The sequence below is a fragment of the Ranitomeya variabilis genome, chromosome 2 (genome assembly GCF_051348905.1).
Source record: "Ranitomeya variabilis isolate aRanVar5 chromosome 2, aRanVar5.hap1, whole genome shotgun sequence".
NCBI lineage: Eukaryota > Metazoa > Chordata > Amphibia > Anura > Dendrobatidae > Ranitomeya > Ranitomeya variabilis.
In genome coordinates this window covers 461226762-461243027 of record NC_135233.1, presented here as the reverse complement: position 1 = coordinate 461243027, position 16266 = coordinate 461226762, and the positions used below count along the sequence as shown (strand labels likewise).

The 16266-nt window shown below is 42.8% G+C and overlaps 2 protein-coding genes across 5 annotated transcripts in view; one reads left to right on the top strand and one right to left on the bottom strand.

Annotated features, from left to right (window-relative positions):
- LOC143806684 (uncharacterized) overlaps positions 1-16266 on the bottom strand; it is a 72013-nt gene that overhangs the window by 10417 nt on the left and 45330 nt on the right. The gene's annotated exons all lie outside the window — the stretch shown is intronic.
- The window catches only part of LOC143806683 (uncharacterized), a 55846-nt gene continuing 49509 nt past the window's right edge, over positions 9930-16266 (top strand). The window contains exons 1-3 of one of the 4 annotated variants that reach the window (XM_077287482.1): positions 9930-10042; positions 11263-11317; positions 11581-11614. In XM_077287482.1, coding sequence (XP_077143597.1) covers positions 11309-11317; positions 11581-11614 — 43 coding nt within the window. In that variant the 5' untranslated portion in view covers positions 9930-10042; positions 11263-11308. The other 3 variants (XM_077287479.1, XM_077287480.1, XM_077287481.1) reach the window with 3 other exon arrangements.

The window sequence follows — 16266 nt, the reverse complement described above, 5'->3', positions numbered from 1 at the left end:
TGCAGAGCCTCTGATGTGCCTAAACAGTAGAAACCCCCCACAAGTGACCCCATTTTGGAAACTAGACCCCCCCAAGGAACTTATCTAGATATGTGGTGAGCACTTTGAACCCGCAAGTGCTTCACAGAAGTTTACAATGCAGAAATCATTTTTCTTTCCTCAAAAATTATGTTTTAGCAAGTAATTTTTTATTTTCGCAAGGGTAACAGGAGAAATTGGACCCCAATAGTTGTTGCCCAGTTTGTCCTGAGTATGCTGGTACCTCATATGTGGGGGTAAACCACTGAGCGCACGTCAGGGCTCGGAAGGGAGGGAGAACCATTTGACTTTTTGAACGCAAGATCGGCTGGAGTCAATGGTGCGTTTGGAGAACCCTGATGTGGCTAAACAGTGGAAACACCTCAATTCTAACTCCAACACTAACCCCAACACACCCCTAACCCTAATCCCAACTCTAGCCATAACCCTAATCACAACCCTAACCCCAACACACCCCTAACCACAATCCTAACACCGACACACCTCTAACCCTAATCCCAACCCTAACCCTAATCCCAACCCTAACCCTAATCCCAACCCTAACCACAACCCTAACCATAACCTTAACCACAAGCCTAATCTTAACCCTATTTCCAACCCTAGCCCTAATTCCAACCCTAACCCATTTTTGAAAAATCTGCAGGTAAAATGCACTGCGTTTTATCTGCAGATTTACAGGCTCGGTAAGTATGAAGGGGAGATCGGAGCACGGGGGGTGGGATTGGAGCATGGGGGAGTGGACAGGAGGACGGGGGAGCGGACAGGCGGACGGAGAGGAGCGGAGCACAGTACGGGACAGGACGGAGGACTGGGGAGGAGATTGGTGGCGGTGGCCAGATCAGGGTTTCCAGCCATGGCCGATGATATTGCAGCATCGGCCATGGCTGGATTGTAATATTTCACCAGGTTTCATAGGTGAAATATTACAAATTGCTATGATTGGCTGTTTCACTTTCAACAGCCAATCAGAGCGATCATAGCCACGGTGGGTGAAGCCACCTTCCCGGGCTGAAGTACCACTCCCCCTGTCCCTGCAGATCGGGTGTAATTGGAGTTAACCCTTTCACCCGATCTGCAGGGACGCAATCATTCTGTGACACAACATATGCCTCACAGGTCGGATTGGCACCGACTTTCATGACGCATACGCTGTGTCACAGGTCGGGAAGGGGTTAAAAAATGCATTAGTGTCTATGGGAACGCATTGTTAGAGAAGGGATTTCTAACCTACTCAGGTGTTGTCTGTCTTAGGTACCTAAACGATGAAGCAATAATTAGAGAGACACACACTCGTTATCTGTCCAAATAGTCTCTGTTTATTGGGGGGGTTAGGGTGTTGTTTTATAGAACAAGATCAAAGGGAAATGAGGCATCACACAATAATCTGGCAGAAATATGAGTTATACAATGGGTTGTCAAACACATCCTGGGATATGAGATAAATTATATAAGAAAATGGGTGTCAGTGTGCTCTGGTTCTGAGATTTTGGCTGAACATTCAGGATTTTTGGGTGAATAAAGACGAAAACAGACATAAATTGTTAATCTAGAGACAAACAACCAATGTCCTTGACAATTCTGAGAAATACTGACCACTGCTATGTGGAATGTACGGCAAATTGTCCACCAGTAGTCAGATGATAACTAAAACATAAGATATCTTACATAAGACATGACGTCATCGAAGGTCCTGCACACACACACCATCTATAGAAACGGACGCTGCTGAGGAGATCGTCTGTCTGCAGGTGAGTATAACCATTTTTTAATTATTTTTAAACAATCTATCTTTTACTATTGATGCTGCATAAGCAGCATCTATAGTAAAAAGTTGGTCACACTTGTCAAACGCTATGTTTGACAAGTGTGACCAACCTGTCAGTCAGTTTTCCAAGCGATGCTACAGATCGCTTGGAAAACTTTAGCATTCTGCAAGCTAATTTTGCTTGCAAAATGCTTAAAAAAACCGCGAAAAAACGTGAAAAAAACGCAAAAAAAAAAAATGCGGATTTCTTGCAGAAAATTTCCGGTTTTCTTCAGGAAATTTCTGCAAGAAATCCTGACGTGTGCACATACCCTTTGGTCTGCAAGATAACCCTACTTCACAAAATACACGGCTTATCCTATGTATATCATGGGATATCAGCCCTGCTGCGCATCCATTCAGATTATACTTGTTATTCAGACCTTCTGTCCCTTCTAACCCTAGACAAACAACCGATGTCCTTGACAATTCTGAGAAATACTGACCACTGCTATGTGGACTGTAAGGGAAATTGTTCACCAGTAGTCAGATGATAACTAAAACATAAGACATCTTGCACAACACTTAATATTTTTCTATTTTATTCAGAATAGAGAGTAACCATTTCTTTAACAGCATTGGCACGCAAGGACATGCGTTCGAAAAGCATGCGTACTTTAGACTCTGCATGCCCAGAAAATCATGTCGCTGCCCCACCATGCGCATAAAAAATAAACGCATGGCAAAACACATTTAATGCATGCACACGCAGCGTTTTTGTTTGTGCATGCAGACGATACGCTGCGGACACACACGCAAATGTGAATTTAGCCTGACATAACATCTCTAGAAGCCTATTCAGCAGCTATAAATCCTGATGAGCAGTGTCCTGGCCCCCTGCCCCTTCCAGAGAACAGAGAAGGCTTCTGTGCCCCCTGACAGGACACCACAGCTCCATTCTGAAGACTGAAGTTTTTTAAAGAAGTTTAGAGAGTAAATGCAGGGAATCTTGAGAGGGAGTTGCTGTGTCCTGTCAGGGGGCAGGTTGGGCTCAGCAGCCTTATGCTTCTCTGCAGGAGGTGAAGGGGCACTCAGCTCAATGAGCACAGTAGCCTACTCACTGAGGATGCCTTGGCTGCAGGGACTGGAGCCTGTCAGGACACTGTCCATACACTTAAACAACACAGGCTCAGACACTCCCTGCTCCGTCACTCACTGCGACAGATGGGACTTCCGTGTCCGCCCAGTTGTCACCGTTTTCCCATGGATCCGTGTGTCTGTATATTTTACCAGATGCACAAAAATGCAACTTGTTGCGAAAACCTGCAGACATCCTGATACGTGGCAGCGCGTCCAAAAAACTTATCATTGTCAATGTAGATGCACCCGAATCAGGCTGCCTGCGTCCAATCTGCATGGGGATGTCATACTGCGCAGGCTTGGAGCCCCATTTTTTTCTTTCACTTTCTTCAGTCTCTCTCTCTCTCCTCTCCTCTCTCCCCTCTGCCCCAGAAGTCAGAATTTCACATTTCCGACCAAATCCTGATCAGGATGCAGTTCCGTGCGTTTGCAGAAAAAATACAGATGCAGATAACACCTAGCACCCCTGCCAGTCAGCTGTTCTTGGTGCCAGCTGGAACTACTGCCTTACAGAGCTACCCTACTATTTAATGGCCATGGCCAGCCACTGCACATTCCCCCTATTCAAATCCGTGTAAGTGTGTACAGTGTGTGTGTGTACTGTGTGTGTGTACTGTGTGCAGTGTGTGTGTACAGCTGTCTATCACAGTGACTCCTGCTCCCTCCACACTCACACACACCGCTCTGGTTTATGAAAATTGTAACCGTGGGCCACTCCAGCTCCCGGGCCCCTTACACCAGTAAGGGTAATAATGCCCTGATGGCGTTCACCGTGATGTAGGTGCAGAGGGGGAACAGTTGTCAGGGAGTAGTCAGGAGTCAGGTTAACGATGAATATGTAAACTTTTGCTTCATCACAGCTGAGGTTTCGTCATCCGTTTGGCTCCAGAAAGCAGTATGTGAATCAGACAGGGGGTCTTCCATGTCTGTGCTCGCTGCACTGTGGTTTATGGGAGTTTTGAATCATTAGTCAGTAGGCAAAAAAAACAACAATATACAGTATATTGTGCAGAGCCGTGTGCAGGCATCACCTGAAAACCGCACTTTGTGCAGTAAAGGAGCTTTCCCATTAAAATCAGCAATAAACTTATTCAAAGAGTATTTGATGCAGTTTTTGATGTGGATTTAGGAGCAGAATCGATTTTTTAAATCATCCTAAAAAATACTCAGCGTGAACGTACCACTAGGCTACGATCCCAAAATGAGTTTTTTGTGAGTTTTGTATGCTGCATACATAAGGTGCACAGGCTGGTAGTCATGGACAAGGGGCTGCTGTGTTCCGGCACCCTGACACCCCACAGGTAAATAGTGCCCCATTTCCCTGGTGCTCTGTGCAAATTGTAAAACACTCACATTCTGGCCAGAGGCCTCCACTGTCTCCACAATCCCAGTTCCTGGAACAGCCGCACAGTCAACACTACAGGAGACACTTCGTCCTTTTCTAATAGTTTAACTTTACCGATAATCCAAGCTCAATTTTTGTTACAACACAATACGTCATCACCGTTACAGTACTTTCGGCCTGAGCTATCCCTCTGCTCACTGGTGTCTCTGGCCCCTGGGATACTCCACCCGGCCCCGCAGCTCCCATGAGTTCCATCCAACCTTCCATACATGGCTTGTCATCCAGCTTCCCTTTATGGGAAGAGAATAAGGTAGGCTCCTCCATGCCTAGTTCAGGCCGTAGGCCCCAAACATATCAGGAAGGTCCACTGAAATTTGTTAAGGCTGTTCTCATGCTGCCCACACTGTCCGTAATCTATCGTGCCCTCTGGCCCTGAACTTCTGCTCTCTATACTTTGATTTAATCTTCTCATCTAATCTAAAACAGGAAGTGTTCTCCTTTTTAACTATCTCTGCCCCCTTTCATGTTGGGGCTGTTTCCAAACACTTTAACCGTTCCTATACTATATCCTCTACTTTTTGAAGCTATTGTGTCCACCACTGCACTGTTCCCAGTCCTATCTTATATCTAAAGCTAAACCCTTATTCTATGTCCTATATCTATTCCTTATCCTTTCCCTATATTTAATACAACAGTAACATATATCATCATCAAAAACACATTTGAGTCATCCACATCACTAAACACTTTGCTGAAGGAAACAAGAAAAAAGGGTGAAACTAGCTTTCAAATTTCAGCTTGGCTGAAAAAAAAATGAGTTAAACCTTCTAAACAAAATGATTGTTCAATATGGGGATTTTTTTTTTGTTTCAAAATTGCAAAAATGTGAGAAGATAAAGAAGAATGAGAGGAGAGATCCTGGAAGAAATAGCGGAGAAGTCGTCAGGCATTTTCATTGTCAAAATGCAAAATGAATTCCTTGAGTAATTATGTTGTTCTGAGGTTATTCTTCTGTACTTAATGGGATGTGTCATCAGAAAATAACCTATCGTTTTTGTTTTAATTTTGTACATAAAAAGGCAAAGTTGTTTTTATTATTTATATCACAATCTTTATCAAAATTAAAATTAGAAATCTTTTTTCACTCTGGCCACTGAGTCCTTTTTAGACTTGTTGTTTCAGGAAATTTACATTAACATTAGTTGCAATGAACAGACCCCGAGCTTATCTTTTGCATTAAAGCATCTAATGAGCGGTGCAAAAGTCATCTGTATTAAAAATAAAAAATATAGAAATCTTATAATTTCCCACTGGCCACTAGGGCTATTTTAGACTCTAATTTCCTTTCTTTTCTTTTTTCTTCAGGCAATGCACATGTACATTAGCCACAATGACCAGACTCTGGCCTTGTCTTTTGTATTGAAGTATCCAATGAGTGTGTGCAGAGGTATTTGTGCAATTCACCCCCCACCCTACCCCCTATGCTATCTTTTACATTAAGGCATCTAATGAGTGTGTGCAAAAGTCATCCGTATTAAAAATGAAAAACAGAAATTTTATGATTTTCCCACTGGCCATCGGGGCTATGTTAGACACTAACTTCCTGTTTGTTTGTTTTTTCAAGAAATGCACATATACATTAGCCACAATGAACAGACCCCTGACGCTATCTTTTGAATTAAAGCATCTAATGAGAATATGATAAAGTCATCTGTATTAAAAATAAAAAATAGATTTTTTTCCATTGGAAACTGAGACTATATTACACTTTAACTCCCCCCCCCCCAGGAGATTCACATATACATTAGTTACAATGAACGACCCTATCTTTTGCATTAAAGCATCTAATGAGCGTGTGCAAAGTTCTTTGTGAAGGGAAGGAGAGCTGTGACGTCGCCCATTGGGATCCTGTGTGTATAGAAGTGTTTCCTGTCATTGTAACCCTGCCTCTGCTGATAATGAGCCTGCAGAAAACTCATCGTCAGCGTGAAAATTGCAAAATTACTAATTTGTTTCAAGAAAAAAAAAACATGTAACACAAAAAAATGATTTAAACAATAGATCGTTTTCTGATGGCACTTTTAATTTAACGGATGCATGGTGGCGGTAGAATAGAGCAGGGGGTCTTGACGTGCCATTCTTTTTAGAGTGGGTTCTGTGGGTGGAACAGATCTGCGGCTCTTGTCTGTGTCATAGGACAGTGTAGGAAACAGACTTGTTGCTCCTGGCTGTTTGCTTCACTGCAGGGTTGTATGGGAGCGAGATGTTGGGGCCCCTCCTGCCTGCGTCAGTGAGTCATACTATAGCAGCACTGGTAAATTCCTTCTCTACGTGACTGTGCCGCTGGTAGGCTTTGTCTAAGGATATGTTCTGCAGTATGGAAGTTTCTCCTGACGCCTTTTCTCCGACACATGCTGCAGTATGTTCTATGCCATCTGTGCTTGTATATATCTTAGCAGCAGCTCGTAAGAATAGAAGAGGAAGAGGGGGATTTTCTGGAATTAAAATTTTGAACGTTTTTTTTTTTTATCAGTGATGTGTTGCAAAAAAAAAACAAAAAAAACCCCCAAAACAACAACAAAAAAAGGTTGACAAATTGCGTAAATGATTTCGTCCCCAAAGGATGATTCATGGCTTCGTCACCGCTCCTTCCCTGAGCTCGTCGATACTTATTAGTATGAAAGCGGATAGACGCTTTCTTTTTTTTTTCTTTTTCTGTATGTGGGCTACGTATTAAACCGCAGGTCGTAGGATGTCGAAGGCTCGAAATCTTTTCTGTATGTTTGAAGAAATAGCATAATGGGATCATTGCAATCAGGAGCTGAAAAATAGGACAAAAGATCCTGTGTAGGTAAAAATGAATATTGTGTGGTGTATAAGGGAGGAAAACCGAAACATAATGGTCTTTGTGGGATAAAAAAAAACCAAAGCTAGTTTAGATCTCTCATTGTGTGCAGAAAAAGCAATCAACCTAAATCACAATAGACTGAAGCATCTTCCTACTGCCATGAATCACGCTGCTTTCAGACACAATCGAGGTAACAGAGACACATTGCGGTATTGTCTGTACAAAAGTATTATAAGCATCTGTGATAATAACACAAGACTGATTATGGGTAAAGTATCCAACCCTGTCCCTACAGGATATCACTGCTGAGGGTTTGTGAAAACGATGTCTTTTTCAGTTGCGTTCCGGTCAGAAAACCTCCTGAAAAAGCACCAGCGAAACACAGAAGCATTTCTATGTCAAAATGACTATGCCTATGTCGTTTTGAGATAGAAATGCTTATGTTCATTCTTTTGAGCGTTTAGTTGACGCTTTTTCCAGGAGGTTTTCTGACCGGAACACACCTGAAAAAGACATTGCGGCGCCTATGTTCAGACTTTTGAGCATCTTTTTACATTTTGATTATTATGCCTTAGTTATATAGCAGACATTGTCATCGCTGTGCCCATTGGGACTCACAATCTAGATTCTCTATCGGCATGTGCCGCGCCCGCCGGGGCTGTGGGGTACCTGGAATCGGACCGGACAGTTTTATGGGGGAGGTCACGGGGCCCTGACCGTGTCATAAAATGGAGGATAATTATGTGGCGTATGGTGTTCGGCAATGGGTTGCCAACGCTACGGTTTAGGTCCACTGGGGCCGATGGTGACGCAGCAAAGATGGTTCAGCTCCCAACGGGTAGAGCGGGGACTCCAGGGCAAATATATTAGATTGTTCAGATGGTGGTGAACGTTGGGGTGCAGAGAATAAGTGAAGGACACAGAGAGCTGCAGTTTTCTTTAAGTAGATTTAATCTGGGGTACCAATTACAGATTACAGGATTATTCATATCTTCTCTACAGCAAACGCTGCTGCAGAGAAGATATGAATGGCGGCTTCAGCACCACATGGGGGGGACAGCGCTTACTGTAGCGCTGTCTCCTGCACGGAACACGGACTGCACACGGACAACGTCCGTGTGCGGTACGTGTTTTACACGGACCCATTGACTTTAATGGGTCCGTGTAATCCGTGCGCTCCCACGAACACTGACATGTCTCCGTGTTTGGCACACGGAGACACGGTCCGCAAAAAATCAATGACATCTGCACAGATGCATTGATTTCAATGTGTCTACGTGTGTCAGTGGCTCCGGTACGTGAGGAAACTGTCACCTCACGTACCGGAGCCACTGACGTGTGAAACCGGCCTTAGAGGGAGGCAATGTCACTGTGGCAACCGGACTCTGGGGTGCTACATTTGTCTTTGGAGCGTGGGAGGAAACCAGAGAACCCCAAGGAAACCCATGCAAACATGGACAGATCTCTCTCTTCACTTTTTCCTCTTCTTGTTTATTTTATTTTTTTACTTTATACCACCTACAGAATTCCCTACTTTTTTCTGCAGTATAGTAGTAAAATTGGACACTCCTCTGCTTTCCTTTGGGTGATGGAGTCATAGAAATACGCTTAATGCTTACATCAGTAGCTTTTCTCACTATACTCCCTATTAAAATTTCACTAAAATTATATGAAAAAAGCCTTCAAAGGAATCTGTCAGTAGGCTTTTGCCATATAATCTGATACAGGGTTAGAGACCCTAATTCCAGCAATGTGTCACTTACTGGGCTGTGTTTTGCTGTCTTAATATAATCAACAGGAGATGATCACAGCAGGACTAGGTGTCTCTTGCTTTCTAGTCTGACCCAGCACCTACCACTGATTAGCAGCTTTCTGTCAATATAAAATGTTTTCAGAAAGCTGCCAATCAGTGGTGTGCGTGGGGTTATACACAGCTCAGCATTCTGAGCTCTGCTAGATCTGCAGCAGAGAAAACTGTGATTGTATCACAACTGCTGCACCCAGTAAAATAAGTGACACTTCGCTGGAATCAGGGTCTCTACCTCTACATCATGCTGCTGTCAAATTACATAGCAAATATCTGCTGACGGGTTCCCTTTGAACTGCCCGTAGACATGAGACAGCTGCCAGTCCAATATTTAATCAGCACACAGCTATCTCTCCCAACTCCCCATTCACATTAGAGGAGAAAACTGCTGTCAGATTCCTCTTGCAGTGGCTTATCTCCTGGGAAAACAAAAGGGAATTCCAACTACCCGATCCTTCTCTTGCCTGAAGTCATTAGGAGAAAGTCAGGATGTCCCCTTAAACATCAGATGGTTGTCCAGCCTTGCAAAATTAGACGTCACTCTATTAACCTGCAGGTATGGGGTCTTCTCACAGTCCCATTTCCTTTTACTCGTACAGACCCCTTCTCTTCAGCTCCTTGGTTCTTTCACTTGGCTTCAGAATTTTTTATTGTCTCCTCCTCTTACAATGCAGCCCCCTCTTCATCCGGTACATTATCTTTCTCCTTTTCTCCTATGTTGTGCTCCTTGTGGGTGGACCAGGAGCCGGACAGTACACATCCATTGGTCCTCCTATAAATCTGTAATCCCGCCCCTCTGGGTGCTCAGTACCGCACCGCTCTCTTCTGCAAAGTTGGAACTAGCGTCGTGCGTTCTGATTGATTTGCACAGCGACTCTCACAATGCTATGTAAGGGTTAAATTTCCTAATATCAGCAGGAAACCTGGTTGTGAAATGACATGTGTGCCTCTGATCTCTGTCCTCATGCACAATAGTCAGAAAGGAAGCAGCAACCTGACCCATGTTGCCACACAGGTGTCTGACGTCTGTATCGCTGTCCGATAGAAGCACGTATTCTTTCCTCTTCTTTTTTGCATTTAGTATGTGGAGTGAGACTAGAGTCTGCGGGGATACGATCGGTAAGTATTAATGAAGGGGTTAGTCATAGAAACAATCAACATGCAGGAAAGGGAGAAGCAATGCCTGCACCCGATAGCTAGGTAGGACGAAGGATAGATAGTATATAAAGCAGGGGAGAAAATCCAACAAGAATCAAGTAGAAAATAGCAATTGGATATGTATATAAAACTTAACTTTTACTCAGTATATATATAAAAATACGTACAATACATATATTAAAAGGGGAAAAAAAGGGAAAAACAACCTTAGTGCAATGGTGAACCCTATTTTCCCCCTTTTGTTTAATATATGTATTGTACGTATTTTTATATATACTGAGTAAAAGTTAAGTTTTATATACATATACGAAGGATAGATAATATATAGTAGATAATAGATATATAATAGATAAATAATAGATGATAGATAGATAATAGATAGATGATAGATTGATATAGAAATAATAGATAGATCATAGTTATAGATAAATAATAGATAGATAATAGATAGATAATAGACAGAAAGATGACAGACAATAGATGATAGATAGATAGATGATAGATAGATAGATAGATAGATAGATAGATAGATAGATAGATAGATAGAAGAGAAAGGGTCTTATGGAGGAGGGCGACTCATTGAGCAGGAGGTGTTACTCCAGTGTTCAGCTCATAGTCTCTGCTGTTGCTATGGGAAGAAGACATTTGGACGCTCTCGGAGATTCACTTCTTCGACTCCAGGGGTGGGAAAGGGAAGCTGGTGGGAAGGGGACTCAAGTAGGAGGGGGCAGCACTGCTTGTAAGGGCAAGCAACAGGGCAGGACTGACACCTTTTGGATTCTCACAAGAAATCTCACCTGCTGAGCGTCTTTATTTATTTCCCCCCCCCATTGACTGGAAAGCATTGGATCAGACAAGAGAGGGATGAGGGCGGCCGAACCGTACACTGAATGTTAAGACCCTACGATTAAATCAAGAAAGTGAGATCATAGAACCAGAGACAGAAGAAGGAGGCACCAGACCTGATAATGAGGCACCTAGTAAAGGATTTGGTGTCTACGTCTTGGGAACATGGACGAGTCCTTATTTACTCCCCTTGAATATTCCTTTGCCTTCTCTTTGTCTCCGCCACAATGACACTTGTTGCTTCCTCCGATACAAGCTGTAGCTGAATGTGAGTTTCCATTGTTATCACCTGCGTTCCTGAAATAACTCGTTGTGTCTCCATGTTTTTCCCTTAGGTCATCGCTTCCATCTGGTTGGTCACTCCGAAGCCTTTTTCCAGCAATGGCAGGGGTAAGAATCTGCGCCTCATTGTCCATGGGGTACAAATAAATGGTCAAAATTCTGAGGTTTAGCGTAAATATTGTTTGTTTTTTATGATAATATTGCCATTAAATCTTGTGGTTGAGCGGACAGTGGTGGAATGCTGCTGTCATGTCTCAGCGGAGTCCTCACACTTCACCTGTTGCCGTCATCATTGTGTAGATTAGTGAGATGCAGATGACCTGTGACCGGAGAAAATGATGGAAATTTGACCTTTTTTTTTTGCGTTCCAGAATAAAGTATGCTGCAAGCCAGATCTCTACACTGGTGAGTAACAATTCAGCAAGCAAAAAAATTATAAAGGCTACACTATGTATAAGAACTGTGGAGTTGTAAAGCGCTGCGAAAAATGTTGTCGCTATATAAAAGATTTATTATTATTATTATTATTATTATTATTATTGCACTCACTAATCCGCACCAGGTTTTTGCTATCTCATCTGAGAGCAGCATGACATAGGGGCAAAGACCCTGATTACAGCGATGAATCACCATCTCATCTGAGAGCAGCATTATGTAGGGGTAGAGACCCTGATTACAGCACTGTATCACTAGCTCATCTGAGAGCAGCATGACATAGGGGCAAAGACCCTGATTACAGCGATGAATCACCATCTCATCTGAGAGCAGCATTATGTAGGGGTAGAGACCCTGATTACAGCACTGTATCACTAGCTCATCTGAGAGCAGCATGACATAGGGGCAAAGATCCTGATTACAGCGATGTATCACTATCTCATCTGAGAACAGCATTATGTAGGGGCAGAGAAGTGATTACAGCAATGTATCACTATGTCATCTGAGAGCAGCATTATGTAGGGGTAGAGACCCTGATTACAGCACTGTATCACTAGCTCATCTGAGAGCAGCATGACATAGGGGCAAAGACCCTGATTACAGCGATGAATCACCATCTCATCTGAGAGCAGCATTATGTAGGGGTAGAGACCCTGATTACAGCACTGTATCACTAGCTCATCTGAGAGCAGCATGACATAGGGGCAAAGATCCTGATTACAGCGATGTATCACTATCTCATCTGAGAACAGCATTATGTAGGGGCAGAGAAGTGATTACAGCAATGTATCACTATGTCATCTGAGAGCAGCATGACATAGGGGCAGAGACCCTGATTACAGCGAGGAATCACTATCTCATCTGAGAACAGCATTATGTATGGGCAGAGACCCTGATTGCAGCGATGTATCACTATCTCATCTAAGAGCAGCATGATGTAGGGACAGAGACCCTGACTGAAGCGATGAATCACTAGCTCATCTGAGAACAGCATTATATAGGGGCAGAGACCCTGATTACAGCAATGTATTACTATCTTTATCTGAGAACAGCATTATGTAGGGGCAGAGACCCTGATTACAGCAATGCATCACTATCTCATCTGAGAGCAGCATGACATATCGGCAAAGACCCTGATTACAGCGATGTATCACTATCTCATCTGAGAGCAGCATTATGTAGGAGCAGTGACCCCGATTACAGCGATGAATCACTAGCTCATCTGAGAGCAGCGTTATGTAGGGGCAGAGACCCTGATTGCAGTGATGTATCACTATCTCATCTAAGAGCAGCATGATGTAGGGACAGAGACCCTGACTGAAGCGATGAATCACTAGCTCATCTGAGAACAGCATTATATAGGGGCAGAATCCCTGATTACAGCGATATATCACTATCTCATGTGAGAACAGCATTATGTAGGGGTAGAGACCCTGACTGCAGCAGTGTATCACTTAGTTTACTAAGTGCAGCAATTGTGACACCATTTTGAGTTTTTAGGTGAAACAGAACTCAGAAAGCTGTTCCCGCCCACAGCAGTCTCTGTCTGTATATGGTCTATTGACAGCAATCTGCTAATCAGTGGTGGGGCAGAGTTGGACAAAGAAGCACGTGAGCTGTAGTCCAGCAGTGTTAATCTCCTGCTGATAAAACACTCAGTGTACTGAAACAACAGCATGCAGGCTAAAAAGTGGCACATCGCTGGAGTCAGAGTCTCAGCCCCTTCCTCATGCTGCCCTCAGTTTACATAGCTGACAGATTCACTTTAAAATGCACACTGATCAATAGAGTGCAAACGCAACATGTTACCCATGGTTTGGACAGTATGATCAGTCTAACTTAATGACTGCAGCCTGGTATATTACTGTCTGACACTCTTCAGTGTTTCAGATAAAATATACTTTAAAGGGAATCAGTCTTCAAGTTTTTGCTATGTAACCTGAAAGCAGCATAATGAAGGGGATGAGACGCTGATTCCAGTGATGTGTTACTTACTGGTCTTCTTAGGCCGGCGTCACACTCAGCGTAAGACAATTCGGTCCGTTTTTTACGGCCGTAATACGGCCGTAATACGGAGAAATGTTTCAAAAATAGTGATCCGTAGTCAGGGTGTGTCAGCGTATTTTGCGCATGGCATCCTCCGTATGTAATCCGTATGGCATCCGTACTGCGAGATTTTCGCGCAGGCTTGCAAAACCGACATCTAATGGATTTATGTGCTCAAATGTTCGGTAAAGCATATATACAGTATATATATATATATATATATATATATATATATATATATATATATATATATATATATATATATACAGTTAGGTCCATATATATTTGGACAGAGGCAACATTTTTCTAATTTTAGTTATAGACATTACCACAATGAATTTTAAACAAAACTATTCAGATGCAGTTGAAGTTCAGACTTTCAGCTTTCATTTGAGGGTATCCACATTTTAATTGGATGAAGGGTTTAGGAGTTTCAGCTCCTTAACATGTGCCACCCTCTTTTTAAAGGGACCAAAAGTAATTGGACAGATTCAATAATTTGAAATAAAATGTTAATTTCTAGTACTTGGTTGAAAACCCTTTGTTGGCAATGACTGCCTGAAGTCTTGAACTCATGGACATCACCAGACGCTGTGTTTCCTCCTTTTTGATGCTCTGCCAGGCCTTCACTGCGGTGGTTTTCAGTTGCTGTTTGTTTGTGGCCTTTCTGTCTGAAGTTTAGTCTTTAACAAGTGAAATGCATGCTCAATTGAATTGAGATCAGGTGACTGACTTGGCCATTCAGGAATATTCTACTTCTTTGCTTTAATAAACTCCTGGGTTGCTTTGGCTTTATGTTTTGGGTCATTGTCCATCTGTAGTATGAAACGACGACCAATCAGTTTGGCTGCATTTGGCTGGATCTGAGCACACAGTATGGCTCTGAAGACCTCAGAATTCATTCGGCTGCTTCTGTCCTGTGTCACATCATCAATAAACACTAGTGACCCAGTGCCACTGGCAGCCATGCATGCCCAAGCCATCACACTGCCTCCGCCGTGTTTTACAGATGATGTGGTATGCTTTGGATCATGAGCTGTACCACGCCTTCGCCATACTTTTCTCTTGCCATCATTCTGGTAGAGGATGATCTTGGTTTCATCTGTCCAAAGAATGTTCTTCCAGAACTGTGCTGGCTTTTTTAGATGTTTTTAGCAAAGTCCAGTCTAGCCTTTTTATTCTTGATGCTTATGAGTGGCTTGCACCGTGCAGTGAACCCTCTGTATTAACTTTCATGCAGTCTTCTCTTTATGGTAGATTTGGATATTGATACGTCGACCTCCTGGAGAGTGTTGTTCACTTGGTTGGCTGTTGTGAAGGGGTTTCTCTTCACCATGGAGATTATTCTGCGATCATCCACCACTGTTGTCTTCCGTGGGCGCCCAGGTCTTTTTGCATTGTTGAGTTCACCAGTGCTTTCTTTCTTTCTCAGGATGTACCAAACTGTAGATTTTGCCACTCCTAATATTGTAGCAATTTCTCGGATGGGTTTTTTCAGTTTTCGCAGCTTAAGGATGGCTTGTTTCACCTGCATGGAGAGCTCCTGTGACCGCATGTTTACTTCACAGCAAAACCTTCCAAATGCAATCACCACATCTCAAATCAACTCCAGGCCTTTTATCTGCTTAATTCAGAATGACATAATGAAGGGATTGCCCACAACTGTCCATGAAATAGCCTTGGAGTTAATTGTCCAATTACTTTTGGTCCCTTTAAAAACAGGGTGGCACATGTTAAGGAGCTGAAACTCCTAAACCCTTCATCCAATTTTAATGTGGATACCCTCAAATGAAAGCTGAAAGTCTGAACTTCAACTGCATCTGAATTGTTTTGTTTAAAATTCATTGTGGTAATGTCTATAACCAAAATTAGAAAAATGTTGTCTGTGTCCAAATATATATGGACCTAACTGTATATATATATATATATATATATATATATATATATATATATATGTGTCATTGAGACACATATATATATATATTCTGTATTTATATTTCATTCAGCGCGATATATGTTAAAAGCCGGTAATTCAATTGCCGGCTTTCCATTTCTCCTGCACAAACCCGACAGGATATGAGACATGGTTTACATACAGTAAACCATCTCATATCCCCTTTTTTTTTGCATATCCCACACTACTAATGTTAGTAGTGTGTATGTGCAAAATTTGGGCGCTGTAGCTGCTAAAATAAAGGGTTAAATGGCTGAAAAAATTGGTGTGGGCTCCCGCGCAATTTTCTCCGCCAGAGCGGTAAAGCCAGTGACTGACGGCAGATATTAATAGCCAGGAGAGGGTCCACGGTTATTGGCCCCCCGTGGCTACAAACATCTGCCCCCAGCCACCCCAGAAAAGGCACATCTGGAAGATGCGCCTAACGGATCCGTAATATACGGCTGATAGGAGCAGCCCCATTGAGAATAATTGGGCCGTGTGTAATGCGATTTTTACGGACGTATTTTCGGCGCTCATACGTCCGTAAAACTCGCTAGTGTGACGCCAGCCTTACTGTAATTTTAATACAATCACTGTTTTCTCTGCTGCAGATATAGCAGTGCTCAGAATGCTAATCCCT